The sequence below is a fragment of the Echiichthys vipera genome (assembly GCF_963691815.1).
Source record: "Echiichthys vipera genome assembly, chromosome: 18".
NCBI classification, from domain to species: Eukaryota; Metazoa; Chordata; class Actinopteri; order Perciformes; family Trachinidae; genus Echiichthys; species Echiichthys vipera.
Window position 1 is genome coordinate 27687786 of NC_139843.1, and position 15040 is coordinate 27702825.

The 15040-nt window shown below is 42.4% G+C and overlaps 1 protein-coding gene across 1 annotated transcript in view; it reads right to left on the reverse strand.

Moving 5' to 3' along the window:
- Window positions 1-8826, reverse strand: part of reep3b (receptor accessory protein 3b) — a 91229-nt gene extending 82403 nt beyond the window's left edge. Inside the window, exon 1 of the mRNA XM_083932684.1 lies at window positions 8514-8826. Coding sequence (XP_083788810.1) covers window positions 8514-8545 — 32 coding nt within the window. The 5' untranslated portion in view covers window positions 8546-8826. The remainder of the gene's footprint in view (window positions 1-8513) is intronic.
- Window positions 8827-15040: the final 6214 nt, after the last annotated feature.

Consider the following 15040-nt stretch of genomic DNA (forward strand, 5'->3'; position numbering starts at 1 on the left):
CATGCAACCAACACCATCATATGAATAAAAAAGTTTAGATTTATCAATTTCAACTTTAATAATGCCTCAATTATAAAGCCTTTCTTCAATGTCGTTGACCGTCATTTTTTATTTTAAAAGTATCAATATCTGCACCGTTTTAAAATTATTGTTTTTAGCACCGATATAAATAAACAAATGCTAACCAACCCCAGCTATGAAAGAGTTAGACAGTCAAAACTCTGATTCATCAGGACTGTGTGTGTGTGTGTGTGTGTGTGTGTGTGTGTGTGTGTGTGTGTGTGTGTGTGTGTATCAGATATGAATGACAGTGGGCTAGCAGCAAAAGCAAACAACTCCACAACTCTAACCAAAGCTTTGGCAGAAAAATCTCACACAGGAGAAAACAACCATCCATATAAGGATATTATTCAACAGTGATGAATATGAATAAGACAATGCCTCTGGCACATAGAATTATCGCCACAGGCAATGAAAGCACACCTATCCTGCTGATCCTGTAAGGCTTGTTCTCCACTCTGTTAAGAGGTACAAGCAGACTGCAGCAGGCAGTGTACACAACATTCCAACTTAAGACAACAGAGCCAGTGCCTTTCAAAATGTCATCACACTTCTACTCGTGAGCACACAGGTATTTTTAAATTACTGATCAAGTATCATAAATAATTGCACAATTGAGTACAACCCAATACCATAGCCTTTCAACTAATACCATTCTGAGCTACAGAGCTCCTGCATCAAATCACACTATACTGTAGAGGAGGTATGGTAGTGATTACCTCTTGTGCTGTTTAAATTGTGCTGCTATATTTTTCAAAATAAGAACACTGCTGTGCTATGTAATAATTATCACCATGGGTCCACATTATTGGTTTGAATATCAGAGATTTTCTTGGCTATTTTACTCCTGAGAAGACAACTCAAACTTTGTCAACACTTAAAGGAAGACTGTAACAAAGAGAGAGAGCTGGACAAATAAGGACTATGAAAGATAAACAGATATATTCCAGAATCATAACTCCCAGACTGCTGCCAAAACAAAGGTCAACTGCTGCATGACAAAGCAATTGAAATGGTTGTTGGAAAGGAGATGTATAGAGGGAGAAACACTAGAAAACACCTGTAATGGTTTATGGTGTATTGTTTTGTATTTGAATGATTTAGAACAAATCAAAAGAAAGAAGGCTCTTTGAAATGGTGTGAGGGTCTGCTGAGTGTGTTGCCGGGTTGCTTTTCTTCGGTAGACAGTACACACATAAAAAAGTGGCACAGATTATATAAGACATCTCCTCAGCTAGGTCAGGAAAGAGTCGGGATCGGAGATGGCTGGGAAAAACAAAAATACTGCACAACTTTTTGAAGAATTAAAGAAAATGAATGGTAAAATAGATGATACGCAGGAACACATCGAACAGCAGCTGAGCACTATGGTGGAAGACATGCAGTCCACATTTGAAAAACAGATGAACAGTAAGGTCGATCGTATCAACGCCTCTCTGAAAAAAATCCATCAAAGAGAACCATACAGCAATGATGTTTGAAATGGAATGATACGGCCGCGATATGAAAGAGACACTGGATATTGAAGTTGGTCGCCTATAATCACGGATGCAAGTATTGGAGGAAAAGATAAATTCAAGTCCACAGGGCTCAGCTATATGTTCAAAAATCCCTTTTGACCCTGCTGTCTCCATAGTGGTGGCTTGTTTACCATCAGAAGAGGGGGAAAATATTTGTGATAAAATGAAGCAGCTATTTGTGGAAGGTTTAGGTAACAACAAAAATTGCAATCCTGCGTCAGAAACAAGCTAAAGGAACACCCAGATGCATCATCTTTTTTTTGCCAACTGTTAAGCCAAATTTATCAGTTTTCTGAAGTAGATGCTATTTTTATTTTTGCAGCGATTTAAGGTATCTTAAGGATTAATCCCCTATATGACAATTTTACATCAGTTTCAATGAAGGGAAGAGCTGTGGTCGATTATATTCGAACACCATTTGATAGTTTAGAAAACTGTTCAGAATTTAAGGTGATGTCCGTCTCACAAGTGGTGGAGGAAAAGGCTTTATTTAATCTGATTGGACACCGTTGTCGGCTACCAGATCATTCATTAGTGTGGATGACATTTAACGCTGGTCATAAAATGCCCCAGCCCCAAAAACCTTTTGCTACAGCTGAACTGATCAAAAAGCAGGTGAAATGTACTGTCCTAAATACTTTTTCCAAGTTCGGATATGAGTTGCATTGCTATGTTAGAACGTATTGAGAGACTGCACACAATAAAAAAAACTAAAGAGGATCTGGATAAATGATATGAAAACTTTTGTTTATTAGTTAAATCAGAGCTAAACAATGACATTGATAAGCCTAAATTTAGAAAACACAAAATGAATAAACCCTTCTATAAGGACTTAGGTGACTTATGGTCAGATATGTGTAGTGCTGAATACCTCTTTTTAAAATGTAAGGATTATTTATTAAGAAAACAGTATAAATCAATGTACAAGCAAAAACAGCATATTTTTGATTAAAAAAACGTAGGTTCTACAAACGAAGACATCAGAGAGGACAATAATATACCTAGATCAGATAAATGAAAAGAACCCACAACATTTGTGGAGCAAGATAAATAATCTGGGCCCAAAACGTTTAGAAAACATTCCCATGATGAGTTGAAGGTTTTGAGTGAATGGGAGAGAACTTTCTCTGACCTCTTTTCGAGATGGCATGAAAATGCTGATAACCAAATGTATGAAAATTAGGGCAGGGACTTTAACGCTTTAATTACGATTAATTGATTACAGAAAAAAATAACATTACAAAAAAAATAACGCGACAAAAAAAAATAAAGCAATTAATCACAATTTATTTTTGCACTCAGTGCGGAACGTTGCTCATTGCACGAATTCCTGCCCAGGAAGAGAACACGAGAGAAACCGATGAGAAGCGAGATGAGCTGTTGCTGGGTTCAGTGGGCGGACATTTGAGTTCTAAAGTCCAGTTCAGACTAGAGGATGTCACGATACCACAAATTCAGTAGTCAGTGCCAATACCAATGAAATTACACGATTCTCTGGATGCCATTTCAATACAACGCAAAAAAAATAAAGATGGATTTTGTGAGATCCCATTTGCTTGAATACTACTCCATGAACTTCTTTATTAGCAAATTTGCAAAAAAATAAAATGACATTTCTATAACAGACATATAGAATATAACAGAACTAAGATTCATCCACAGAGAATGTACACATTGGGGTTTGTTATGCATGTGAGTTCCAATTCTTTGTGACCTCCTACTTCTGAATCCAAGTCTGACTGGAACACTCGCTATACTGCCCCCACTAGTTCCGGAAGAGACACCGCACTGAAACTTCCGGTGTTTTATTTTTTATAATATATTAAGTCATACATCAAAAATCCATTTAAATTGAAAAAATGTTGCTACTTGTGTAGACTGCTACTGGAAGTTCCTCAGTGGCGCATGAAACAAAAAATGTTCAAATGCTGCATCTGAAGATACCCAGACGACCGGCACTACTTCCGTACTGCCCATCTGCTTCCTATACTACGCCTATAACGCCTGAAAACGTTTTTTTCTGAAACTGGTTCCCAGATTGGATAAACCTTTCAACGGCACCCTAGCGTTGTCGTCTGGACAGCTAATCAATAGATTTTGTGCCAGCCCAACTGAGTGCCTGCGCAATGCTGCTGCCTGTTGACCTGTTGTGAAAATAATCCAGGAAATGTAACCCCACCCTTATTGACTTGAGTGCCACACGCTGGTCGTTCAGGTACCACAGAGGAGTCAGTACTTGCCAGTGCCACTAGGACTGGAGTAGGCAATTCCAGTCCTAGAGAACCACTGTCCTGCATGTTTTAGGTTTCTCCCTACCCTAACACACCTGAGTCTAACAATAACAAACTGTGACAAGCATCAGCTGCTTGATAACGAGCAAATCATTAGAATCAGGTGTGTTAGAGCACAGAGAAACCTAAAACATGCAGGACTTCCGGTTCTGGCGCTGTGTAAAGCGGCAGCCAGCAACAGTTGCTCCCTCTCCTTTCCGCACTTTTTTGCTATTTTATCTTATTCTACTGTCTTTTTATTAGTGCTTTTTCCTGTAAGTCGTCGTGCTAACCTTAGCCAACTATGTTCGTCAACTTTCTTACGTGTTTTTTGTCCGTTTGTCTCATTCTTGGGACTATTTTTGCCGACCGCATCTCCGTCTGGACACAACAGTGCGGCGGCTCCATTGTTTACACCTGTGAACAGCTGTTGTCGCTAGCACCAACGGCGCTAATGCGGGAGAGGCCTGAAATCCCCACAGAACTGAGGAGAAAGTACAGGGGATGTAAGGCTGGACGTAAACAACGGGCAAAGAAGAGGAGATACAAACCATCTCTCCCTTCCATCACCATGGGGAACGTGAGGTCGCTGGCTAATAAGATGGACGAGCTGGCGGGCCTGGTGAAGACTGAGTGGATGTATCGTGTGAGCAGTGTGCTGTGTTTCACGGAGACGTGGCTCCACGAAGACATCCCAGACTCTAACGTAACTGTGGACGGCTTTCAGACTGTTCGGGCGGACAGGAGTCACCGTGAGAGTGGCAAGAGGAAAGGTGGGGGACTTGCTATTCTTATTAACAACAAGTGGTGTCATCCTGGACACGTTACTGTAAAGGAGCGTGTGTGTAGCCCGGACATTGAGCTGCTTGCCGTGAGTCTGCGGCCATACTACCTGCCGAGGGAGTTTTCACACATGAGCGTTCTGGTTGTTTACATTCCTCCGACTGCAAACGCGGCACGCGCGAGTGACGTCATCCACACCGTCGTCGCGGGACTTCAGACACGGCACCCAGACGCATTCATTGCAATATCTGGGGACTTCAACCATATCACTCTGGCTGCAACACTGCCCACTTTCAAGCAGTTTGTGGACTGTCCCACCAGGGAAAACAAGACACTGGACCTGCTGTATGCTAATGTTAAGGAGGCTTACAGCTCCACTGCCCTTCCTCCTCTTGGAAGATCAGACCACAACCTCATCCACCTGCAGCCCCTGTATAAGCCCCAAGTCCAGCGGCTTCCTGTGACCACCAGGACTGTGAGGAGATGGTCACAGGAGACTGATGAAGCTCTACAGGGCTGCTTTGAACTCACAGACTGGGATTTGCTCTGTAATTCACAAGGGGAGGACCTTGATGATCTCACGGACTGCATAACAGGATACATCAATTTCTGTGTGGACAGCGTTGTTCCTACAGTGACTGTACGCTGTTTCAAGTCGTGGGTCACCAGAGACATCAAGGTCCTGCTGAATGAGAAGAAGAGGGCCTTCAGAGAAGGGGACAGAGAGCAGATGAGGCAGGTCCAGAGGGAGCTGAAGGAGAGGATCCAACAGGGCAAAGACAGCTACAGGAGGAAGCTGGAGCACAAACTCCAGCAGAACAACTTAAAGGACGTGTGGAGCGGCATGAGGAGCATCACTGGCTACAAACCATCTGGTAGCCAGACAGTAGGAGGTGGTATTGAACGTATCAATGAGCTGAATCTGTTCTTCGACAGATTTGATGAAAGGGCTCTGGACCACCCCCCCAATGCTCCTCCACAACCACCCACCTCCAAACCTCCAACCCTGCAGACCCCCCCCCCCCTTAATTCCTTCCTGATTTTGCCCTACCTGTCCCCTTCCCCCCCGCCGTCACCTCTCTCCACCCCCACCAACACACACAGCAGACAGACCTTCACTGCAGAGCAGGTGAGGAAGGAGCTGTGCAGACTCCGCCCAGGCAAGGCAGCAGGTCCCGACGGTGTCAGCCCGAGGGTCCTCAAAACATGTGCGATCCAGCTGTGTGGAGTCCTGCAGTACATCTATAACCTCAGCCTGAGTCTCTAGAAGGTCCCTGTGCTGTGGAAGACATCCTGCTTGGTACCAGTACCAAAGAAGGTGCGTCCCAGCACCTCCGAAAACTACAGACCGGTGGCGCTGACGTCGCACCTGATGATGTCCCTGGAGAGGCTGGTTCTTTCACTTCTTCGGCCCCTGGTCAGCTCATCACTGGACCTTCTACAGTTTGCCTACCAGCCGAGACTAGGTGTGGAGGACGCTATCATCTTCCTGCTCAACCGTCCCTGCGCCCACCTGGACAGAGCAGGGACCACAGTGAGAATCTTGTTCATGGACTTCTCCAGTGCGTTCAACACCATCCGGCCTGCTCTGCTGGGACGGAAGCTGACGGCGATGCAGGTGGACCCTCCCCTGGTTTCCTGGATTACGGATTACTTGACGGGTCGACCACAGTATGTCAGACTGCAGGACGGAGTGTCTGACACTGTTGTCAGCAGCACTGGAGCTCCACAGGGTACTGTTCTTTCCCCATTTCTGTTCACCCTGTACACCTCAGACTTTCAGTTCCTCTCTGAGTCCTGCCACCTGCAGAAGTTTGCTGACGATTCTGCAATTGTTGGCTGTGTCAGTGAGGGGAAGGAGGAGGAGTACAGGGGCGTTGTGGACTCCTTTGTCGACTGGTGTGCAGCTAATCACCTGATTCTAAACGCCACCAAGACTAAGGAGCTAGTGGTGGATTTCCGCAGGAGTAAATCTGCCCCCACACCCATCTCCATCAACGGCGTGACTGTGGATGTTGTCCAGGATTACAAATATCTTGGAGTATACCTGGACAACAAACTGGACTTTTCCAAGAACACTGAGGCTGTTTACAAGAAGGGCCAGAGTCGTCTCTATTTCCTGAGGAGGCTCCGGTCATTCAATGTTTGTAACACCATGCTTGGGATGTTCTATCAGTCAGTGGTAGCCAGTGCCATCTTCTTTGCTGTTGTGTGCTGGGGCAGCAGACTGAGGGCAGCAGACGCAAAGAGAATCAGTGAGATCATCAGGAAGGCTGGCTCCATCCTGGGGGTCACACTGGACTCTTTGGTGGCGGTGTCTGAGAGGCGGATGCTGTCTAAACTGCACAGCATCCTGGACAACAACTCTCACCCTCTCCACCAGCTGCTGACCTCCAGCAGAAGCACATTCAGCCACAGACTCATTCTCCCCCGGTGTAATATAATGTAATACTTATTTATTAATGGTACTGTAACTATCTGCTGCTACACTTACTGTGCTTAGGACATGCTGCTACATTTCACTGTGGTTTACTGTAACTTACTGTAACTTACTGTAACTTAGTTCAGTACGAAATGCTGCTACACTCCACTGTGCCATACTGTCACTTAGTTATGTAGGAAATGCTGCTACATTTTTAACATTTTTTACACTTATAACTTATCTCTCCTTCTCACTTATTAGTTTGTACTTATTTCATTTCAATCTGCTGCTAAACTGAACAGTGCGTATTGTTGTATATTGTATATACCTACGCTTAACCACGATGTCTTTTGCAATCTGTCACACTTAGTTCATTGCTTGATTTATCTGATGTTAGCTTTGTTTTGATTTGATTTATGTTTATGCTTATTGTTACTCTGACCCTTTTCCACCTTTCTATTGAAACTGTTGCAAAATAATTTCCCTCGGGATAAATAAAGCTTCTTGAATCTTGTATCTTGACAGTGGCTCTCCAGGACCGGAATTGCCTACCCCTGACCTAGGATGTCTGCTTCACTTCTGTTACAAGAGAATATGCTCATTATCCCACAATAGAGGGCCTGTGTTAAAAAGCGTTGCTTTAGATAAAAAGGAGACATCTTTTAAATGTTTCCTCCACTCCCTTCTGTGCTTTCCACCACATTCCTATTCTCCATTTTCCAGTTCTGTAACTACTGTTCCTGAATGTATACAGGCAGAGAAGGACAAAGGGAGAATGGTTGCTATGGACAGAGAATGAGAAAAAGGCATGCTGTTTGGTGACAGGTCAAACATTTGCATTTTTACCCAAAAATAAACACGCTTTACAAATACAAGTGTATTAAATATGAAGCTCTGACTTCTGCTTTATACACAAGGGATTCCAGTGGAATTACATCAGATAACAAACCCACGCAAAGTCGTTTAAAAGGTGTTTCGTTGGCATGTCTTTCTGAGTGTTATTTATTGGTGCCTGGTTAAATTGGGAAGGCCTGGCTAACAATATCTTGAAGCTGACTGCTGTACCTGACACTCCTTCTCAGATAGACATATTGAACTTGAAAGTTTCCAACTTACCGACACTTGTAAAAGTGACACACTGTTACCTAAAGGTGACTCACCAACAGTGTGCATGGCTATGATTCATAAACAACATGGTAGCATTAGCATTCGCATTAACGTTATTCTCAGCAGCAATATGGCTAGCTGTATACAACTTTTACATGACTAAATAAATTGGGTTCTGTGTGTTTGTGGCGTCAGGTAACTGTTTGCTAACCAAAATAGTTTGGTTTCTTGTTGACAGAGGTTCGGTACTGATGTAGATAATTAAAGGACTAAAGTCAGGAAGTGAGCGGTTAGCCAAGCAAGCTAACAAAGTTCAATCCCATCAGCTGTCTAAATGGTCTTGGTACTTACACAACGCTTCTCGAAATCATCCAGGACACCATGTTTTCTGTCTTGGTTGTATATTGCTGTGTCACTGGTAGAAGACAGCCAGATGATAAGCCGTACCGCCGTATAAACTTCTTCAGCGAAAACTTCGATGAGCGAATCCAGGAGCAGCTAGTTATCTCGCTCTACACACATTTTAGGAACACGCCCGATCTCCCTGCTCTGTTTTTTTAGCCAAAGCTAAAGGACGGGATAGCTTTCCAATATGATTCCTGTTGTTTTCGAACTCTGTCTGATCCCCTTAGGTTTCCTCCTTCCCTCTATACTTTACTCCCCAGTCCCCGATACCACAATGGTGCCTATATAGCTACTGACGTCACCGGGAAAAGAACAACCTCCCGAACCTATTATTGGTCAGTTCAGTGTGTTTACAAGAAACACGAGTTATCATTGGTTGGCCGCATTTGCCCATGTGACCTTTGTGTTTGACAGAAGCGGTGGAATTTGAAACTCAGCGAGCTGTGCTGTGATTGGCCTGTGTTCTGTCCGTGTTGGTTGATGTCATACACTGTATGGTTGACATTCCAAGCGTCGTTGTTCGGGACTTTTGTTTTCTAGCTCGGTGCATAGTAACAGCCAGGTTTACAAATATGCTTGGCTGGTCACTATATTATGAACATCTATTGATTTATTTAAAACAACATAAAGAAAACTTTAATAAACCCCTGCAGGAGCGACCTAAGAAAGTGCATGCAACGTGAATGAAAACAAGCACTCCATTCCTCGTGCCAGAGGGGTGCTGTATCGCTTCATTTGACTCACCCTTTGGATAGATCAATGGGACCTTCACGTCCTATGGGATTTTTGGTTAATGCCAAAATCCGACGTAAAAATTGCACATGAATGCCCCCTCCTGTGGTAATATCCACTGGGAAACGTGTAGAATATTTTGATACACGAGTTGCCGAGATGGTGGAGCGCAACGCAAGAGTCTACTTTATTACAACAACACTGTTTTTGAGCTGGTAGGGAAGATTGTGTGCTTCAGATTAGTGTAGACCAAGCTTATGTAGCTAAAACAGAAATATTAGCTTTCTTTTTTGTCCGTTAAAAAATCTACTATTCATTCAGTTTCATTCATTAATTTTCATTCATTCATTCATCTTCAACCGCTTGTTCCTGTCGGGGTCGTGGGGGGGCTGGAGCCGATCCCAGCTGACATCGGGCGTGAGGAGGGGTACACCCTGGACAGGACACCAGTCTATCGCAGGGCACATAGAGACAAACAGAGACAGACAACCATTCACACCTACGGGCAATTAAGAGTCACCAATTACCCTAACACGTGCATGTCTTTGGATTCTGGGAAGGAAACCGGAGAACCCGGAGAAAACCCACGCAGACACGGGGAGAACATGCAAACTCCACACAGAAGGGCCGCAGCTGGGATTCGAACCAGGATGATCTATAAAAAAGTACAGCCTAATATTTACCGTTTGTGTTTTGATAAATCCTCTTCCTGCTGTAGCTGATGAATCCCCACGTAACAGGTTAGGATCTGTGGGTCCGCCATGTTTCATTTCACTACAACAACAAACGCAAAGGACCATCTTTTCCATAGCACGAGAAGGCAGCACAAGTGCCGCACGTTCCACTCAAGAGGAGCAGATCATTATAATTAACTGAGTATAACAGCAAGGGGCAACACAGTTGCACATAATAATCGTGTAAATCTGAAAGTTAGAAATATTCTACATATTGCCTAAAAATAACTTTGACAAATGCAGAATTGTCTTCTACCCCCATCTACATTTGGTGACCATTTTCAAGCACCATTACAACGTTTTAGTAGGCTACGTTGATGCTATGTGTTGACTTTTTATTCACAAAGTCGGCCTCATGTTCTAAAGGTGCATTGATGGGGACATGTTTACGGTCATTTACACCCATGAGTTTGGGGAATCCTATACATGGATTAGAGAACTGTAGAATGTTACAAATACAAAGGTATATATATATATACTGTATATATTAGTGAATTTTTTTTTAAATGGACATCACATGGGAGACGAACCCTGCACGCAGAATTACAAGACTGATTTGCTGCCTCCACTTTACCACTGTCTCACAGAGCCGAAAGTTTTCTTTTGTCTTAAACACTTTAAAAACCTTCCTTGGGGCGGCCAGTGGAACAGTGGTTAGGGCATTCGCCCCAATGTAAAGAGGCTGTCGGTCCTCGAGGCAGCGGCCGTGGGTTTGACTCCGACCTGCGGCCCTTCGCTGCATGCCTCCCCCACTCTCTCGCCCCATTTCCTGTCTGTCTTGTATAATGAAAGAATCTTTAAAAAACAAAATCGTTCCTTGACAGTTTGGGTGGGCGAACAGCTCGGAAACTTCACAAACATATTGAGCGCATCTACAACCCTGCTAATAGCGCCATATTTTTCCTCAGATTTTCAGCATCACCAACTGCATGATGTATATGTACCCGTGGCAAAGAATCCCAGTGAAACACTGCTCAACACTAAGTGCACGGCTTCTTTGTGTAACATTGCCAAGGTCCAACAAGGACGATCAAACAGTGAATCCCCTCTGATGAGAACATGAATCTCTCACAAAGGAAGTAGGAAGCTGCTCTGAGCTTTAAGTAGCCGATCTAACACGAAAGTTTAGGTCTTAGCTCTAAGTCTGAGCTGCAAACCTCCTCCCGACCCGGTTTGGTTGAAAGCATCAGTTACCATGGTGATACATCAACGCTAAGGAGAGCGACTTTTCGCGGGCTTTGAGAACAACATACCTCGCTTACCCACTAATCCAGCTTCGTAGGACACCCCACCGGCGATGACTTGACATTATGGAGACATTATTGATCCATAGGCCTGTATCATTAAATCTAATGGACCAAAAAATCAGTCATTGTTTCTCATGCAGAAACACTTTCTCATTTTAAGTCTATTGTGCTATATAATCAAGAGGAACAGGCCCTACCAGAACCTCACAGATGGAAATTCTAACATCTGGTCCAACATGGGTTGTAGCCAATTCAGTGGTCTGTCCAGTCCGTCCACAGACTGTAGCAGACACCAGTCTGTCGGTTGTCGATACCAGCCACCTTGTAGTCGGTACCCGCTGCCAGTGTCTTTTGGTGGTTTTGTTCTTGTTGAGACAAATAAAGACCACAAATCATAATATTTTATCTAGCCTATATAGTCTATAAAAACCATTTGTTGTTGATTAGGTCTAGATTTTTATATGGAGTCTATATTTACACGTTGGTATGATAGTTATAATTGATTGTGGGTCAATGGTATAAGCATCAGACCCTCACCCAGGAGACAGTTGTTTGAATCTAACTAAGATTTACATTAAAAAAAAGTTGTTGACTAATTATTTTTCAGTTTGGTTAAGTGTAGTCAACAAAGTTACTTGGTTAGGGTAAGGCAGAAAAATGGGTGAAAATAGCATTGTTGGCTACAGACAATAGTAATACTCTTTGCATTAAAAGTTACACCAGGGTGTAAATAGCCCACATTGCTATATACACCAGGGTACGAAAAGCATCCAGTTCTTATTATACAGTGGTGCAAATAGCATAGGCTATACTGATATTTTCTTCAAATAATGTACATTTTAAAAAATAGTTATTTTAGGAAGTTGCAGAACAGTAGATAATTATTTACCTTCACTGTATCCAACAGCTTGAAGATCTAATCAAACTGGTAAAGGAGGCATTGTCTTTGGACTATGCTAACTTGAGAAATGTCAACACCATTAGAGATGTAGCCTAATGGTGCCAGAGGTAGTATATACAAATTTCTGTTGAGTAAAGGAGGCGTTTTTATGCTCTCTACTCATAACACACATCTAATGTTGTAACAGTATCTAGGTTATATTGTTCTCTTAATCACACATACACACAAATGTATGTTTATTCACTGTCAATCAAGCTGTCAGTTTGACCTCTCTCTTGTAATTGATCCATCTTTATATAGTCTTATATAGTAATATATAGTATATAGTCTTTTTTATGTAGGCTACAGAGGACATTCTTGAGAGGTTTGAGGGAATACCAAGGTTCCAGGTGAAAAGTTATGGGGACAATTATTGATGAGGTGGGTGGTGTTGAGTTGGTGTGGTTATTGTTTTAATCCAGTTCCTTCTTCTGTTCTTTTTGTTTTATTATTATAAGTTATTTTTTAAAGACAATTTCTTATTTTTGTTTTGTTATTTATTTTTATTATGGTGATTTTGTCAATAAGGAATGTTAATTATAATAATAAATAAAAATATGTTGAACTTTATGTGAAATGGTTATAATTTATTAGGATGAAATCAAGTGCATAAATTCATGCATGGACAGATATTAGTCATCAAGGACAACAGATATTAGTTCAGTGGTGTGTTTATGTGTGTGTGTATGTGTGTGTACACATACATATTCATATGTACGGTGGCCCAAATCAGCACAAAACAAAACACCAAATAATTTAAAAAAAACGCATATAAGAAAACAAAATGCAAAATGAGAAAAAACGCCAAATAAAAAAACAAAACGCCAAATATGAAAGCACTTCAACAAATCCATAGACTGCATAAAAAATGGACGTAGCCTCTCCGCCAAGGCCCGTTCTCTCAACATCCAGTCATATTCGCCTCTGGGAGTCGCCATCTTGTCGGATTTTGGCTCCTCCTCATTTCCTCTTACCAGAAATGGGCATTGATGGGACGTTGGGGGGTGGGGGGTGATACATTCGTCTGGGTGACTTTTACTGAATTAGCCACATTATCTCACATTAGCTGCACCGCCTGGGAGTTAGGCTAACAGAACACGTTACTAGATAAATGGGAGTGGGAGTCCTGTGTCTCTAGCGGAGATTACATTGGCTATGATATGAAATAAGGTTTGGGGGAGAAAAAAATGTGAAAAAGTAAGTCGAGTGCAGGCACTCCTGTATCTCTAGCGGAGATTACAACAGCTTCAGGAGTAAAGTGCAGGCAGCATTTATTATCCATGATTTAAACTGATATTCAGCACAGTTCCATGCCCATAGACTGTAAAACCCTCACGGCTGGAATCCTCCCCCTGCTCCAGATTGGCTTCTAGTGTATGTGTCATAGATAGCAGGCTGTACTGTAAGTCATGGTGCAAGTGCAGATATATAATTAACATGACAGAGCTAACGTTAAGTCCAGGACCAGATGATGGAGTTAGCATGCTAATGATGCTAATCCTGACAACTAGTCTCCGAGGAGAAGTGAGAGCCAGAGGCTAACTGTCACTTGAGATCACGCCCCTAATAATTCACAAACGTTAACCTCCAATAAAATAAAAAAATAGCCTCTAACAAAAATATTCAACATCCTAAATGTTGTAATGAAAATATGACTTAAACATACAGACTAGAAAGTTTTTTTGTAAACAAGTCCTAAACAGGTTTAATTGTGCTGTGAAATCGGCCTATTTAACATGGAGGTCAATGACAAACTGCGCTATTGTGCAAACTACTCCTAGTGGACACTCGAAGAACTGCAGTGTTTGGCACTTCCTGATTGGATCAACCAGAAAGTAGCTGTGGTGGGAGGTTGAACAAATCCTAAAACACAACAACATTAACTAAAATAGGTCAAGAGGTAGGCCTCTTTAATCAGAGGATGGACCCTCCTGATTGGACAGACTCTCTTTAAACAGGAAGAAGAGGTGGAAAACCCAGAAAAGAGCCTATTTTCAAAACATGAGTACTTTTGCTATTAAATGCAACTTCCAGGTTAATTATTTACTACATCTTCATTTAAGCTTTCTAAGCAAATGACCATTTGAAAAGTTAATGCAAGATTGTTTAAGTTTAACAAAACATATGGGCAGAAATCGGAGATGAAAGGGGTGGTTTTGAGCAACGCTTCTAGAAACCTCTTTTTTCATCACACATCAAACTCATCACTGCTGCAGTTTTACAAGGCCGTGTAATGTTAGGACGCTCTCTTATTTTGTGAAATATGTGGATATAATTTATAAATTAGAGTGAAATATTGAAGCTGACACCGACATACATGTGAGGCAGTCAGCTAGTGCACCCCCGTCAGCCTCCGGTGCTGCTGACGCGCCCGGTGGGAGGGATGGTCATGGTCATAGAGAGACTCAGCTCGACGAAAACATGAACTGTGTGTAAACCAGTAAAGAATTGGGCCCTTATGTGTTATTTTATTTCCCCTATAGTTCCTCTCAATATCACCATTTCTCATTATTTTCCTTTCGCCCATGAACCTGTCAATCAGAGGGATGTTGTCTATGTTAATTCTTATTGATTCTTAAGACAATGCTGACTTCCGAACATCTGAGCTGATGTGGGAAAACTAGTTAAACTACAAGAGTGGAAGTTGTTAAACCTGTATCAAGACGGAGTAAACTATGAGCAGACTTACACGCGATGTGAAAGAGATGATTAAGGACCCGTGAGCCAGGAGTTGACTACTTTTGGCATTGTCTTGGTTAGTTGAAGCATCTAAGCTAGGGCAGCTAACTGTTAGCCATGCTGTTTGTGACACGAGGCATA